This window comes from Hippocampus zosterae, chromosome 5 (assembly GCF_025434085.1).
Source record: "Hippocampus zosterae strain Florida chromosome 5, ASM2543408v3, whole genome shotgun sequence".
NCBI classification, from domain to species: domain Eukaryota; kingdom Metazoa; phylum Chordata; class Actinopteri; order Syngnathiformes; family Syngnathidae; genus Hippocampus; species Hippocampus zosterae.
In genome coordinates, this window is record NC_067455.1 from 10,988,394 (window position 1) to 11,004,456 (window position 16,063).

The 16,063-nt window shown below is 45.1% G+C and overlaps 1 protein-coding gene across 3 annotated transcripts in view; it reads right to left on the minus strand.

The window, feature by feature from the left end:
* Positions 1-16,063, minus strand: part of nbeal2 (neurobeachin-like 2) — a 39,288-nt gene that overhangs the window by 7,145 nt on the left and 16,080 nt on the right. For 2 of the 3 annotated variants that reach the window (XM_052066054.1, XM_052066052.1), the window contains 35 exons: positions 15,515-15,613; positions 14,732-15,366; positions 14,512-14,644; positions 13,761-13,880; positions 13,339-13,669; positions 13,178-13,260; positions 12,982-13,074; positions 12,677-12,848; positions 12,123-12,256; positions 11,655-11,814; positions 11,399-11,501; positions 11,173-11,323; positions 10,404-10,559; positions 10,130-10,289; positions 9,524-9,612; positions 8,751-9,425; positions 8,471-8,655; positions 7,501-7,657; positions 6,991-7,134; positions 5,804-6,130; positions 4,779-4,928; positions 4,534-4,691; positions 4,171-4,295; positions 3,972-4,086; positions 3,713-3,870; positions 2,942-3,075; positions 2,754-2,861; positions 2,568-2,663; positions 2,299-2,423; positions 1,269-1,409; positions 1,060-1,190; positions 878-987; positions 679-796; positions 506-603; positions 284-397 (listed from right to left, as the gene is read on the minus strand). In XM_052066054.1, coding sequence (XP_051922014.1) covers positions 284-397; positions 506-603; positions 679-796; positions 878-987; positions 1,060-1,190; positions 1,269-1,409; positions 2,299-2,423; positions 2,568-2,663; positions 2,754-2,861; positions 2,942-3,075; positions 3,713-3,870; positions 3,972-4,086; positions 4,171-4,295; positions 4,534-4,691; positions 4,779-4,928; positions 5,804-6,130; positions 6,991-7,134; positions 7,501-7,657; positions 8,471-8,655; positions 8,751-9,425; positions 9,524-9,612; positions 10,130-10,289; positions 10,404-10,559; positions 11,173-11,323; positions 11,399-11,501; positions 11,655-11,814; positions 12,123-12,256; positions 12,677-12,848; positions 12,982-13,074; positions 13,178-13,260; positions 13,339-13,669; positions 13,761-13,880; positions 14,512-14,644; positions 14,732-15,366; positions 15,515-15,613 — 5,988 coding nt within the window. The remainder of the gene's footprint in view (positions 1-283; positions 398-505; positions 604-678; positions 797-877; positions 988-1,059; positions 1,191-1,268; positions 1,410-2,298; positions 2,424-2,567; positions 2,664-2,753; positions 2,862-2,941; positions 3,076-3,712; positions 3,871-3,971; positions 4,087-4,170; positions 4,296-4,533; positions 4,692-4,778; positions 4,929-5,803; positions 6,131-6,990; positions 7,135-7,500; positions 7,658-8,470; positions 8,656-8,750; positions 9,426-9,523; positions 9,613-10,129; positions 10,290-10,403; positions 10,560-11,172; positions 11,324-11,398; positions 11,502-11,654; positions 11,815-12,122; positions 12,257-12,676; positions 12,849-12,981; positions 13,075-13,177; positions 13,261-13,338; positions 13,670-13,760; positions 13,881-14,511; positions 14,645-14,731; positions 15,367-15,514; positions 15,614-16,063) is intronic. The other variant, XM_052066053.1, reaches the window with a different exon arrangement.

Here is a 16,063-nt window from a genome sequence, read left to right on the forward strand (position 1 = left end):
TTAGTAGTAATTTAATGGTTTCTACAGGAACATCAGGGATAAAGCATCTTAACAAATAAATGAATGTCTGGAAAAGGGGGAAACGAAAGGAAGCCAAATCTGAAGCTCTGAGCTGAACGTGTTCATAGTCAAACACCCACTACACTTGCAATATGATCAAGTAACAGCCTATTGCTACAGCCCGATTCAGTTATTGAAGAATCGAGCGTGTCATCATGAGAAAGCAGCCCGATGACGGTCAGTATAACAAACCTGGACATATGTGTTGATGCAGTAAGCTCACCTCCACAAATGGGCGCAGCTTATCGAGGTGATCAAAGATGTTGACTGGCAGAGTGTCCATGCGGGACTGCCGCCTCGAAGCATTTGCAGTTGACATACGAGGTGGGTGAGGCTCCTGTTTGCAGATGATAATGTGACTGCAGCTTTTCAGGGAGCACACGAGATACGAACAAATAGTCCAAAAAGTAAAGGGAGAAGTTATGAGCTCATTTGAAAGTTGCACCTTCAACAGTTGGCAGGGCGTTTGTCCAAAGTTACTAATGATGCCTTCGAGTGCCTTGCGCTCTGTTTCATCTGCAATGGCGTCCAGATCTACTGCACCTGGAGAAAAAAAAAAACATGAAATGATAAGCTCGATTTCTTTTCTTTTCCCGATGACGAAAAATCGTGTCGTACCTTCATAGGTGCAGTAGTAGAAGACGTTGAGGGCTTTCACTGCCTCTTCGCCTCGCTGCTTGTAGCCGAAGATCAGGTCGATCCACTCGTGTAGATGACACGACACATACTCGCTTTCCTGAAGTCAAATCAAGTGATGTCAACGTGAAGAGTTGTTTGGAAGGAGCTGTGGGAAGAGCGTCGCACGCCAACTCCTCACCAGAGCTTTCCTGTGCTTTCTGATGAAGTCTTCCCTCGACGTGGCCCAGCGGGGCAGCAGAACGTCCTCCACCGGATCCTGAGATAACTGCAAGGTTCCCAGGTCGAATCCTGCGACAAGAGGTGAGGTACGTCGTGCTTGGTGTCATGCATCAGTGCGGCGCACATCAACCCGAAACGCACCATTCATGTTCTGCAGGATTTCTGGGAAGTAGAAGAACTCCGGGATGAGCTCCTTGACATCAGCTGGGCTTTCTATGCGAGCTTGCCAGGCTGCTGCCACCGAGTGGAACTGTCGGTCCGCACAGTCGAACCTAAACATAGTTGATCACGTGTCCGTTTAGGATGGGACCTGCCCGCCGCGGCTTGCTACACCTTGATGTCGTTCCCACCTGCCGCTCTGCAGCTGGATGTGCAGCGTGGTAAACGGCTCCATGCGGATCATGTAGTGCATGACTCCTGCTGCGTTGGAGTAGTGTGTGCCATAGTGGAATTTGTCGATGGTGCCCGTCGAGTCCTCAAAGCTTTCATATCTGGTGGAAAACAATGAGTTAGCTAAAGACAGCATCGTGCTGCAAGTTGCTGGGCGGTGCCTTGACAAATGCCCGCCCCCCAAAAAATGACGTTGATTAGTTTTCAAGATGTGATGAACGACGCATCGGCCAATTATTCCCTGCTATTGTTTTAAGTCCACAATCGAAAACACACTCGATTTGGGTGTTCCTCACCATAAAAAAAAGTGAATCCGAGACTAATATCTTGTTCTTGTCAGTTGACGAGCGGTTTTTAGCAGGGGATATGAAGTCTCTTTTCCTCACTGAGACGACAGCTGAAGTTGAATAACGAACTGCGAACGGATTTGTCATGATCTGTGTTTTTGCTGATATGGTTTTGATTCGATTTGCTCATTTCATGTTTTCCTTGTGTCCATTTTTTTTCTTCAGTTTACTGGCTTAAATAATTAGACACCTTTTATGTGCAGCATTGGAATGCTTAACTGCAAGCGTTCTTAGTACTGTTAAAAAGAAGATTCATTTCATCCAAACAGTGAGTGTTACACATAATTTGTGCTTGATATGTCATAAAAACAGAACAGCGTCTTTTTATGATGACCAATTTTATGCATTTTTTAGTCGTTCGGTTATTGCTGGAGTACATTTACACTATTGTGAGTTTGAATACCATTTTTATGATATGCTAATTGCAACCCTCAAAAGCGAACTCAACTTAGACTCGGTTCATGTGTATTTCATATTGCGTCGTGGCTATTTTAATTTTTTTTTATTGTGCAGTACGTCAAACAAAACCTTGTTCTGAAAAAACAGTCCTCACAGATAAAATACTACTGCTCCATTTTGCTAAATACTTTTTTTGGTTTGTACACCACTGTTTGTCACAAAAAGAGCTTGAAGGCCAACTTGCTTCTCTTTGACCGCCTGCGCATGGCGAGGGTTGACCACACCAACAGGTTTGGACAAGTCTCGGAAAACTGTCGGGTCTTCCAGATCCAGAACGGGGGAAGTGTAGTCGCAGAGTATCCAGGGGAACTGAATAAAGACAACACGAACGTTATTTGTGGCCTGTGTGTGTGTGTGTGTGTGTGTGTGTGTGTGTGTGTGTGCGTGCGTGCGTGTGTGTGTGTGCGCGCACTGCCTCCACTCTCTTGTCTCTCCTCTCATGTGTGGTCTTACCACAGGATATTGCGATAGGTCATTGTAAGTGCGCCCAGCGATGGTGTTGAGTTGCATCAAATATTCAAAATTTGATATTTCCCTGCAGACCCATTTCTGTGCAACACATGAGAAACAGATCAGCACGAGACGGGACATTTAGCGAATAATAATCCTACATGAGAGACTAAAATTGGCTATAAACACCTGTGTGAGGCCCGATGCTTTCAGCAGCTCTTGAGGTGATCGGGATCCAAAGTAAAAAAGGTTGGGAGGGCGCAGGCCCAGAATCCTTGAATACACTTTATTACGTAACTAAGGAGAGGAAAGATAAAGAGTCCGTTCTGAGATCTTGAATTGGCCAAAAGTGTCAAATGCTGTGAACTCGACATCACCTTCTTCTTGAAGTTGATGAAGTAGTGAGCCTGGTCGATGAAGAAAAGCTCCAGTGCAGAACGACGCAGGTTGTAGCGCCTCAAATGAACCTCTCGGAGCTGAGACAGAGGTCGCTTGAAGTCGAAACCGATCCCTGCAGCGATGGACAATAGTCATGCCCATACTTAGACTTAAATACCGCTTACGACATTCTCACATGGCCACAACATTATATACACCGACCACATCTAACGGCATCCAATGAAAATGCAGAATCCAACATTCTGGAAGTAATTATTCTTTTTTTTGCAAACACTATGTTCCTTACTGTAGTTTTACAATGATGCTGCATTGTATCGTGGTAAGTGCTCCTCGTTATATTTTGTCCTCATTGTTGCTAAATGAAGTCAATATATTTGGAAAAAAAAAACTCACTTTTTTGATGCAGTGCAGTTCTACATCGCGACAAACAACGACCACAACGATAAACCTATTGAACGCTTTTGCCATACTTCATCGGAAGCATTGCTCAAGTTTTTTTTCCTAATTATTTGTTGAGTGTTACTGCTTAATAATCCACCGTTGAAATCGTAGGTTTCAAGAAAGAAGGGGTAGCTAAATTAGTGGATTCGGTTTTCAAACAACAGACACCCCCACCCCCCCACCTCCGCTCTTTGGGAACTTTTATACTATCACAAAAGTAAGTATCATAAACACACACACACACACACACACACACACACACACACAGTACAGGTATATGTGTATTCAATGCAATGTATATTGCTCACCCTCCTCCGTTTCCTCTTTCTCAATGGTGCCGTCGTAGAAGTAAAGGTGGTGCGTGGTGACCTCCAGGCGGCCGGGAACCTTGGCTACGATGGTGATGAGTTCGCAGTCTTCGGATAAAACCAGCTTTTCTTTTTGGCTCTCATCTTCGGCCTCCACACTAAATGCAAAAGTGAGAATGGAATATTTGAATTGGATATACTGTTTGCCAGCCCTTTGTAAAAGTGTTCTTATCAAGAGCTGAATGTGAAGTGAACTCACTTGTTATCTAAAAAAACAAGATCCTCATCTCCTAACTGGTCGTCCTCCATGTCGCTCACTTTGGCTTGTTTAGCAACAGCCAAAGGGAGAGGCTCGGAACGTGGACTGTCCACTCCTGGAAAAAGAATGACATTGTTGTATTTGGAATTATTTTTTTGTTAAACTGGCCAAATGCATCATGGTCCACTGTGTTACGCACCCATGTTGTCCCTCTGGGCACTGGCCTCTGTGTGGGGATCATAATGGTGGTTGGGAACAAGTTTGAGGCGCATTTTTGAATATGTCTCTGCACTGGACAGGATCCACTTGACCTGAGGCTGATTTCTGCAGAACGTATAGAAAAAAAAATGAAGCATGTGTTTCTCTGTCTCGGAAAATAACCAGGAAGGCAGTGAGAGTGGAAAAGAGCTGAAGGCCAGCCGGGCTGCGAAAAGTGAGCAGGAGAGTGCTTTGAGGCACAAACAGATTCCAGGGGGAAGTGGCAAAGCAGACTGTCAGAAGGAATGTAAAGCATGTTTGGGTAAAGCGAATAAAAATAACAGTGGCTGAGAGGAAGTCGTACTTCTTGGCCCACACTGCTCTTTCGCTGGTCAACAGCCTCCGCAGAGCCTTCCAGTGCTGCCACACCACCCCCTGCTGGTTGGAGCTCTGCTTCTGCCAACTGACGTAGCGCCCGTTCTCACTTCGAACGCGCTTCAGGTAGGGGTCGACGATCAATTCCTGTGACCGTGCACATCATTGTCGGATAAGCGGAGAGGTCGAGTGTTGCCGTTACCCACGGGAGGGAGCGCTGCACGCTACTCCCACCTGAAACTTTGCTTTACTGTCCGATCTGTCTTTGTCTCGTTTGAAGGCCGTACTCATGAGGTCATCGAAACAGGAATTCCAGAAATAGGACATAATGTCATGACTCCGCCCAAACGTGTCCAACTCATACTGCTCCATGGTGGGCCGAACCTGCGCACAGAAAAAAATATACTATCACAGCACCCAAGCCTGAGATCTTTGAACTTGTTGATCATGGGCACGTTAAAACACCCAACAATAAAATTGAAAAACCATCACTTTAAAACTAACTTCTCAACACGGATAATGTTACACAGGTAAACATTTAACATTCTGTTTATTTTGGTGGTTGCAGTTTGTAGTGGGGCAGAAATGTTTAACGTAATATTTGCTACCTTTTTTTTCAATGTATTAATTTGTTCCAGTAGCACTGGATAAAGTGGTAGCGCAATTGTACTGTATTTGCAACGACTTATTTAAAATATCCTGTTAGTGAACACAAAAATATTTGCATATATGCTTGTGACTTTGAAACAGAACAGTAAAACGTAGTTATTGTCATACACAACAAAGTACATGCAGGAAAAGTGATTCGGATTGCACGACTGTCTGTGTCTAATGTGTTGCGTTGTGTTATTTTGATATTGCCTTTCCAACAGCTCCTATATTTTGTTCTTCTACTTCTTCCTTTCATAACTTTGCTGCTGTGAATTGGGAATTTGTCCATTGCGAGACTAATAAAGGATTTCTTATCTTATCTTTTTTTGATGGCTATAATAGGGAAAAAGCTCAAATGTGGAGATTTTGTCATTTAATGCACTGGATTTATTATACACACTGAGGGGGATTTGTAACTTCATGTTGTTTTGTGTCACGCCCTGTATGACTTGCAAGGAGAGATTTCAAACTGACATCGGGTTGAAATATATTAACTCCATTGGTGCGAGTTCAAAACTGTTTTCATAACCTTGTTTTGGAAAGATATTGATTTGTATGATGAGTAGCCAACTTTCATTGAATCTCGTCAAACAATAACAGCCGCTGACCTGCTGCTGGTAAAAGCTTTGCCATTCCAGCGTGTGGCAGTAGGCCTTTAGATCTTGGGCAAATGTGGTGCTGCCATTGGTGATGGGTAGACTAGGGAGCAGCTGTTGGACCGTAATTGGGTCTGCATGCTGGTCCAGGAGGGCTCGCACCACCGGGACCACCTGGGAGAACATCTCCGCATGCTCAGTGTTGTTGATGTCCGTCACGTCCTTGTGTGGCCACAGGGGGGCGCCAATGCGGCCTAGCAGGAAGCAGACCTCCTCCCAGCTGAGACACAGCACAGTCTGAAGTAGGCTGTGCAGCTTCACGAAGGCCATCACACACACCTGAGGAGGCAGGAGGACTTTTTAAGTGGCGTCAATTGAAATCGCTAAACTTGTGAGTCTCTGTTTTTGGGCATTCTATGCAGCACATTGTGAGTCAGTAAAACGTGCTATCTCAACAGATAAGTAACAATAACTAACTCATACATCAAGAAAAGTTGCTTTCATTAAATAATTGGAACTTCATGTCTTTAAATCCTGTGAACATTTCTCAGTATGGCGCAATTTACACCACTTTAAACTACACTTACAAATTTTAATACTTTTTTGCTGTAGTTTTTCGGGAGTGTAAAACAAAACTGCTTTCTATGTTTTTATTTTATGAGATAGTAGAATGTGAACTCGTATCTGCAATGTTTCAGATATACAGTACTGTATTTATCAGAAGGATAAATACATGTGGAGCACGACATGAGTTATGATTTAGCATGACCTTATCACAGGAAGAAAGAAAATACACATCTAAAAAAATACAAACAATGCAGTTACATCACACAGACTTATTTTAAATTAAACAGCAAACACATCTACTGGTTCACAGCACGATTCATTTGATGGATTTTGATAAATGGCTTTGTGGGGGTTGCTCTACTCCGCAAATGAGTATTTCAACCAACAAATCATGTGATCGGAAGCCTTGTGGTTGCTTCAGTTATGATCGCTAAGTCCCACGGTGCTACAGCAACGGCAGTCACAACTCAGAGAGGAGCAACCCTTTCATACCCAACACTCCTCACGAGATGAATGACTCAAATGTCTTTGAAGTGAAACCCCTATAAGGTCTGGTATTTGTAATATGCCTCTGTCTGTGTGAACCCTTCAACGTAAGTCAAATATTGCAGGCGATAAAAGGGACAACCAACCTGTGACTGCTGCTGTTGGATATAGCCGGTGATGATGCGTAGGCCGATCTGGGACATCTCCTTCAGTTCTGTGCTTCCAGGGTTACCGGGGGTGCTGTGCCAGGCCTGCAACTTGTCCAGTAGGTTCACAACCCCTTCAAAGATCTGTGATAAAGCGAATATCAACAAAGGATTCGCAGTGAAAGCGTAGACCTCATTTCAAACCAGAAAAACTTGAACCTGATCTTAACTAGAATTTTAACAATGATGCAACCGATTCATCTCAATGACGGTATTTTAGGGAGGCTTGAATGGAAGCAAATACACTAGTGAGTCACCAGCCCGGCATGACGCTGCCTAAGAAATGCATGTAAAATAATAATGGCATTTAAGAAATGCATGTAAAATAATAATGGCATTCAAACTGATAAATTCTCACCGCACACTGTCAACGGTATCAAGTTTCAAGCATTTGGACTGAGTGTGAGAAAAAAAATCCAAACGATGTGTGAGGCAGGCCGTCGGATGCACCTTTTCACTCCACAGTGTATGATTGTCGGTTCCCTCGGCGAACAGGAAGTCCTGCAGCAACCTAAGGAGCCTCACCAGGCTGGGACAAAACGGCAGGAATACACCCTGGGCGTCCCTCAGATCAGACAAAGACGATTCCAGCATCATCTCCAGCAGACTGTTACACACAGTGGCACAGCACCACGTAATGTCATAAAACTTAGAGCGTAAAAACACAATGTAAAACGAAAAAGCTGTCACGGCTCCTCAGGATATCATGACAAAAACATGTATTGATAATGTTTGTATTATATTTTTGTCAAGTCGTGTAGTGTCAAGTTAGTGAAGTGCATTTACTGCCTCCCAAGATATTGTCGCTGCCACAGTGATGTCACCACACATGTAATGATGTCATCGATGTCAGCCGCAATGAGCGTGTGAATGTACACACTAATGTTGTGACTTACGTCTAAAAGGGACAAGCGAAAAAAATAAAAATAAAACATTCTCATGTCCGGCTTCTGCTGTGCCAAATTATCTGGAAAACAGCATAAAAGTGGCTTGACTTTAAACCAGACAATTTGGTCCAAATGACTGGCCACCCCAGCAAATCTTTTGATGCAAGGTTTATTCCTGTTCAAAGGCATCATTGTAATGTATTGTGAGTCCTGATTGAATCCTGATTCAGATGAAAAGTGCTTGTGCATAAATTTTGATTTGGTGGCTTTATAAAGAAATGGCATTCAATCAGTTCAAGAATTGCAAATGCATGGCAGAGGACCACAAAGCCGATAACAAGGTCAGCTAAAAACTTTTAACAGAACTGAACTGCATTCCCTTTCGAATTACAGGGAAGAAAATGGAACTTCAAAATTGAGGATAGCAATTCCAATTTTGACCGGTCTTACGATCTCAAGTAGCGTCACGTGTCGGAAACAAGTCTCTATCCTCCTGGTGGGCTATAATCAAAAGGCTTGTGAGACAAGATCACCTCCGTTTGATGTCATCGGGCGGGCGGACCAGTTGGCAGGAGGAACCCAGTTTAGTGAGAACAGAAAACACCTGGCCCCTCTCTCTCCAGACCACATCCTCGGGCCCGTCCGCCGCACTGCCGCTCCAAAGCACCGAGAAGATAATGTTGGTGAGCAGGTTGCAGAGCTCCTCTTCTGGCGTCTGCTAAAAGTCAACCAACACTCAGACACAAAGCCTCACAGAAAACACCAGAAAGCTTTCTGAGATAAAACTCAAGATATGACCGTCATTATCCAAACCTGTGGATTTGAAGTGTTGGAGATGGTGTCTCCGGTGGGAGGGTCTGTCCCGTAACTGGCGTGGTCCAAAACATTGGATAGACTGGAGCTTTTTCTGGGTCGCTGCGGCGGAAAGGCTTTGCTGTACTCCAGAGGGGATGGTGTGTTTGTGAGGCTACTTGTTGGGGTGACCGGCTCTCCAATGTTGCCTAGTTCCAAATCAAAAGGTGGCGACGTTCCGTACGGGGAGAAAGGCTGGTAATCGCTCCCTTCGTCATCGACGCGAGACGAGGGAATATCCACCACGATGGAATTGGAGAGGGAGGACGAGTGACTCTCTTGGTCTGTAGAATCGAATGACTTCAGCTGGCCTCCCACGCGACCGGGCGGCGATTGGGATAAATCGGAAAATCCCTCGGAGGCATCTCGTTGGACGCCGTCCTCCTCTTCCTCGTCGTCGTCCTCCTCCTGCGAGGTGCCGTAGTTGAGGAAGATGCCCGTACGTGCATCCTCGATGAGCAGACTCGGGTCTCGACGCAACGGAGGCCGGAAGTTGGCCTCGGTGGATCCCGAGAGGCTGGCGGCGAACGATTCGTAGGACTCCTTCACATAAAGTTTGGTGAGAACATCCTGCCAACCGGGCTGTTTGGCCAGCTGCTTCACGTAGTCCTCGCTGAGATAGATGAGGTGAAAGAGCTGTTTGCAGAACCACAGGAGATGTGAGGATAATTTGCGCCGATAGCGAAAATTGCTTTGATGAAGATGAGGCTAGAGTGGCAGAAGGTCAGACTGACCTTGCGACAAACATCCAGGCGGACTGCCAGGTCAGCCCGGTGGGACAGGCACACCACAGCTAGGAGGTCTCTGAAGTTCGGACTCGTGTCTGAGGGGGCAAGCAGATGCGGTCGTTGGAAACGATTCCGTATTTACCACTCACCGTTCTAATGTGATGTTGGGGCTTAACTCATTCAGTACCAGCCAATTCTAGACTAAGTCTGAAAAAAAACGTTTAAAAACGTCTTTGGGAGTGAATGAGTTAATTGGCGATACTGCGTTGACGAATTTCAATCCCTTTCATTTTACTTGGATAAAAAAAAATGACCAGAGCAACTAAATTCACCTAAAGAATTACATAACAGTCAAAGGATTGGACGCATTGGAAACCTTTTGACTGGTTGTGTTGTTCTAGTCACAAAAATATGTAACTTGTCATGGTTTGGAAAAAAACAAAAGAAGCAACAAGGAAGCATAAGAGGATGAGTAAAAAAGGCAAGACTTTGATCATTGTTTTTAGTTATCATTGGATTGCTGTCAGTTCTTGTTCATCGAAGCGATTGATGCCATTGTCTTATACTTCCCATTTATGATTGTAAAGGCCTCTCTTGTTTGAATTGAAATACCTGTCGCAAGGACCTGCTCGTACAGACATCGCACAGTCGTCATGGTCACGGGAAGGTCTTCAAGGAAAAACACCAGGCCAAGGTAGCCAAAGTCCTTAAGTTTTAGGCGCTGCTTGTTGCGCTCAGACACACGCTCGCTCTTCAGGATTTTGTATAAAACCTGCAGACACAATGCATCATGCCGGATGGTGTTGACGGAGATTGTTTTAAAGAGAGAGAAGGCAGGAGTGAGAAGAGACAGACAGAAAGAAAGAAAGCACAAAACTACTCTGACCCTGAAGACCATCTCTCTGGCTCGGTCCCCAAAGCTCGGGTTGAGAAGGAGACTATAAAGTTGTTCCACTCCCCACTCCAGAAGCACAGCCTGCACCTGTTCACGAGGGGGGCTGCTCCGGAAAAGCTCATAAAGCACCTCCAGGGCCTTTACCACCTGAACAAAAACACCCAAGAAAGAGGTGTTCGGTTGAATTCGGGAGGGACATGTTAAGTGCCCCCCACCCAAAAAAAAAAAAAAAATTCTATTCATATAATATGCAAATGAGAATGGCACAAAGAAGAGTACTGAACACCACGTCCAGTCCGCCTACTGCATAAACCAGAATTTTGCCATTAGGATTCATTCATTATTCCTCCTTGAAAAAAATGTGCCCCACATCAATGGAAAACAATATCATAGAACTGCAATTTTATACTGTTTTACACCAGAATCTACTCACTAACAAACACACAACCCAAAGTGTTATGTGCTGTATGTGCAATCAGGAATTGTTCCCCCTCTACATTATATGAATTGCAACACAGCTTGTCAAACCAAGGACCGAAACTGCCATAGCAGAAACAAAAAAGCAATCCTGACTGCACTTTTCTTCAGATCTGCACCTAAATGAAATTCATTCTCCCATTGTCCATGCCCCGCCACGGGGTAGAAATGATGTCATCACCAAATACTGCCCCGGAATCTATCATGCAGGTCAATGTGAATCGGGATCATTTTGCCGGCAACGTATCACGAAAAATCCCCCGAAACCACAAGGGATCAGTACCTGCTGCTCATCTCCCGCACTCAGAATGTAAGCGAGGACACTATGGAGCTCCTCAGCCGTCGGAGATCTGAGGAAGTCTTTCAGCAGCGCAAACAAACTCGTCTGAATCATCTGCTTCTCATCACTGAGACAGCCGCCATTTTTCTCCGTGCTGCATATGAAACATGAAGGAAATGTATTTCACGACACATTCCGTCTTCTCCGCAGAATCAAAATCCAAATTCACCTGTAGTACGTGCGAATGGTATCCAGAATGTACTGAACTCCATATTTCCTCTTCAGGCGCTGTTTCCCTTTGTGGATCACAGATGAGATGTACTGGACGTGATCTTGGAAAAGGAACATTAGCGTTCGCTCAGTACGACATTTGGAAACCAACTTTTACAAAAGAAAGAAATTCACAACATATCAAGTGTGATAGCCTCAGCTTCCTACGGTATGTTATGCTTAAACCATCTAATGCCGCCAAGCTTGTGCCTCACCGTGACAAACAGCAAAATGGCTTCTGGTCCAGATGCGGAAATCAAAGAGCAGGTGCTGGTAGAACTGCTGCAGAAGTGGACCATTCCCCTCGTTGAGGACCTGGTCGAGTAGCAGCCGGCATGCAATCAAAACATTCATGTCCATCATAGTTTCTGGAACCTGCAGAGAGGAGAAATGTGTACGTTGCTGTCCATCTGGCTTCATAATGCCCAGGCCCTAACGTTTGACATTAAAACTCATTCAGTACCAGCCAATTCGAGACCAAGTCTGAAAAGACGTATAAAAACGTCTTTGGGAGTGAATGAGTTAAAACCGGACATCCACGTTAAATCAAGTCAGTGCAAATCATTTGGCAAATTCATGAACGTCAAAGAATACCAAAGGACATGATATGACCACGTTTATCGTTAGACAGCACCTTTGCAATGAAAAAAATGTCTGTTCATACTGAAATGAGTATTTATTACTTTGCTGAGCATGGCTCCGATGATGCTCGGCCCGTGGCACTGCAGCAGGCTTTCCTGATTGACAGGATGACGACGGATCATGTTCTTCATCATCAGCAAGAAGGCAGCGAGGCTGTTCCTCTCCAGTCTGGCTTCTAGAAGGAAAGACAAACAAACGCAAACTTACTGACAACCGCAACGCAACAAAACAGAGGATGATCAACGTTATTTTACACCAACGGTTACTAATGTCACGTCGTGATATCTTTTTGAATTTTGTTGCGATTAAGGGCTATACAAATAAACTTGACTTGAATTGTGACTGAGGACCTCTGGGTGGGAATATCAAGTCTTCCGCAAACTTTGTGAATGTTAAGCATATACTGTATTTTCGCTCAGTACAATGTGTGACCGTTGTTTAGTCAAGTTAAAGAAAATCATTCCTGGAAACAGAATTTAAAAAGTGAAAAAATATATAAACTGTGATTTCATGATGCAATCATTTTGAAGCCTACGTTAACCATACAGCAGTTCAACACCAACTGTCAAATGAAATCAATGAAACAGAATCCGACCTGAAGACTTAAGTGGCAGCAGCATTGCGGCCGGGCTTCGTGACGACGATGTCAATTCTGGTCCCAGCAGTTCTGAGATCTCCTGAGCGCCGTTGTACACCTGCTCTTCCTCGCAAACTTGCTCCAGGAGGGGCAGCAAAACCCCGATGCCCCCAACCACACTGACGGCATCCTGCAGGGGAAACACATCCAGAGACGCACATGGATTCTGCGCAGGGATGGAAACTCCCAAAGAAGAAAAGATCTAGATATTCACAGCAACTTAGTTCAACATATTTACGTAACCAAAATACAGTAAATCTAACCTTCACGTCCCAGTTGATGACTCTGTGTCCCGTTAGCCGGCCGTCATATTGATGATTAGGAGACAAATCCAGACATATTTGACTCTTGAATGCCTGAAGCAGACACGTGAGCAAATGCATGGCAATCAATTATAAAATGTAAAAAAAATGTACTCTGATCTGATTTTCACACTTGGCTGCTTTTTCAGTCGCTTACCTGGGGAGTGTAGTAGAGCACAAGCTTGCCGTTGAGATCAGATAACTCTCCATCCGCCTTGAACAAGGGCACGTGATTTGGGCCTGCGATAGACAGCGACGCTACATTTCAACACGGGTACGGGTACAACTGCCAATTTGTATGCGAGCAGTGCGGCTTACCTGCAGCGTACAGCGCTCTTGTTTGGCTCGGCTGCAGAGGCTCATGGCAAATAAAGGCGGTGCCCAGGAGTCCATCCAGAGAAGAGGGCGTTCCCCACTCTGTGTCCTGCAGCCCCGCTGGGATGGACTGCACCGTGGAGTCATTCAGAGAGCCCCAGCGGCCCCCTGCAAAGTTGGCTGGAAAGGACTGGGAGCGGATTAGAGAGTGGGCGTTGGTGGGAAAGGCAAATTCCGGGGACTGGCCCGAAGACAAGGATGTGTGTAGATTAGGCGAGGTTGTGGTGGTAGTTGTTCGGTTTCCTGCAGAGCCGATGCAGCAGGAAGTAAAAGGCTTCAAGGCAAACAAATGGAAAACAGATTTTTTTTCTTGCTTTCAACTCTGTAGGTAGGTAACAACCAAAGAAACAAATGTAACTTATTACCTCACTCAAGGATGGAAAGCGAATCTGAGCTGTTTTGGACAACTCTCCGTCAATGAAGATGTTGACCAGGTTCTGACCAAAAGGACGACGGCCTTGAATGTGGACTATGGCGACTGAATGCTGAAAATATAATCAAGAAAGCATTTGTGTTATTTACCGTATGTACTGGATGTAACGGCGCAGAGAAATGGTTTGGCATTGAGAACGGAAAGTAAATATGAACACCCACAAGACGAAATTCCTTGCTAATTCAGGTCTATTTCAATGATTGTGTTTAACAATTATGCTTAAAGGGTAGGGGTGTGCATTTGACTAAATTGTTCTTGATCAACAAGACTAAAATTAAACATTCATGATTAACTCATTCACTCCCAAAGACGTTTTGAAACGTCTTTTCAGACTTGGTCCAGAATTGGCTGGTACGCATTTCCAGCAACGAAAAGAATGTCTTGAAAAGTTTTCCACCACTGTTTCCATTCTATTGTACTGAGCAGAATAGTGCCGCATGGAGTTGTGACGCAAAGCTCAACCTCCGCCAAGTCACGTTCTACTTTCGACCACAGACTAAATCAACAGCTCCGCCGTTGGTTGTGGACACGCCTTTCCAACGGACAATTAATTGATTACCGTACCCATCCTAACTGTTAGGTCAAACATCCAGACTAGAAGGCCTTGAAAAAAATGGCGTGTGACATTTTCCCTGATGCACTGCGTTGATATTTGGGAAAGGCTGAGTCCTCACTGCACTCACCCAGCGTGAGTCAGCTAGTGGGAGTTCTGGCAATGCGACGGCCATGTAATCTTTCTTCGTGCAAACAGCCACGACCAGCACGCCCTCCATTGTGAAAAAGGCTTCCAGTCCTGTTCCACTAGCTGTGAAGAAACTTTATACAAGACAAGAGCTTTAAAACCAAAACATTCAGTAGGCTATGACGCAAAAGTCATTTCTTATGCCGGCCTTGCCCTTATACCTGTAAAGCTGCTTCCTGCGAGGTCCTTTTCCCATGTCCTGTTGACTTGCTGTGACCAAGGTGGCGGAAGGTTTGTTGAAGTCTAGCGGAGGGGAATGTGGGAAGTCCATATTGAGGCGGAGCCAAGCATGAAAGGCAAAGCTGCTGCCTGACCATCTCTGGACTGTGGGCACCATGATACCCGCCATAGGGGGTGTGAGATCAAAGTACTGCAGGGCGCTGTCACGACCTTCTCGCGCCGCCATTGCCGAGAGAACTTGGATGATGCGGGTGCAGAACGGATGCGCGCCCTTATCCTGATCCAAGCTGAGCAGTTTGAGGAGGCTCCTCAGCTCCTCAGGCTTCAGGCAAAGTGAGCCCAGGTCCTGCAGGAGCCCCAGCATGGCATCGACGCACTGCCTGTCCAAGTGCTGCGGTTGTGAGAGCACCTGCAGGAGAGCTCCCACCATGCCTGCCTCCACAGCCACAGTCCGACAAGATAGGGAGCCACCGCATACAGTCGCAAGCCACTGTGCCACCAGCAGCTGGAGCTCCCTATGGGCGTGCAGCTCAGGAAGCCATTGCAGGAGCAACAGCAGCGGCTGGTCATTACTAATGCCTAAGTGATGTGCGTGGGCATACTCGCCCTCCACCGCCTGGAAAGGAACAAACACAGAAGTGGCTGGTAATGAGGGTGAGAATGGGATGCTGTGACATGATGCCATTTAAAAAGGTCGTTTGTGAGAGAAAATGGACGGCTCTCTGGAGGCAGTGAGCGGATAATGAGAGTAAAATGCTTTTCACCATGTTCATCAACTCCTGCAGCAGTCTTTTGGTGGGCTGACCTTGACTCTTGAGCACGTCAAAGAGCTGCGAGTAGCCAATCCGCTCCTTGAAAGTTTCCTGTGGGACGAGACCGAAATAGCGAGTCGAAAGCTACTCCGCAGAGAATGCAAAATTAGCACGCTTCCATTAGGCCGATTGGAACACAATGAAATTTCTGACATGAATGCTGAACAGTCTTCCTGAGGAGTATTCCACCAAAGACATTATAGTAATAGGCAATGTGTGAATATATTAGGGATGAACAATTTTGAAAAATAATTACATTGAGATGTTTGTGGGGGTTTTCCCTCTACATTGTAATTGCAATGAAACATGCAATTCTTTTTTTCCAAGGCCCTTTTTTCTTGTCCATTTTCAACAAACACAATAAATTTATATTCCAACAAAAAATATCTGATATATTATACATCAATGTTTTGCTCTTATAGGGCAGGCTTATATAAAAATCAAGGCAAATGAACCACAAATTAATATGAAACACAGTTTATTTATCCTCTTCAATTAGAG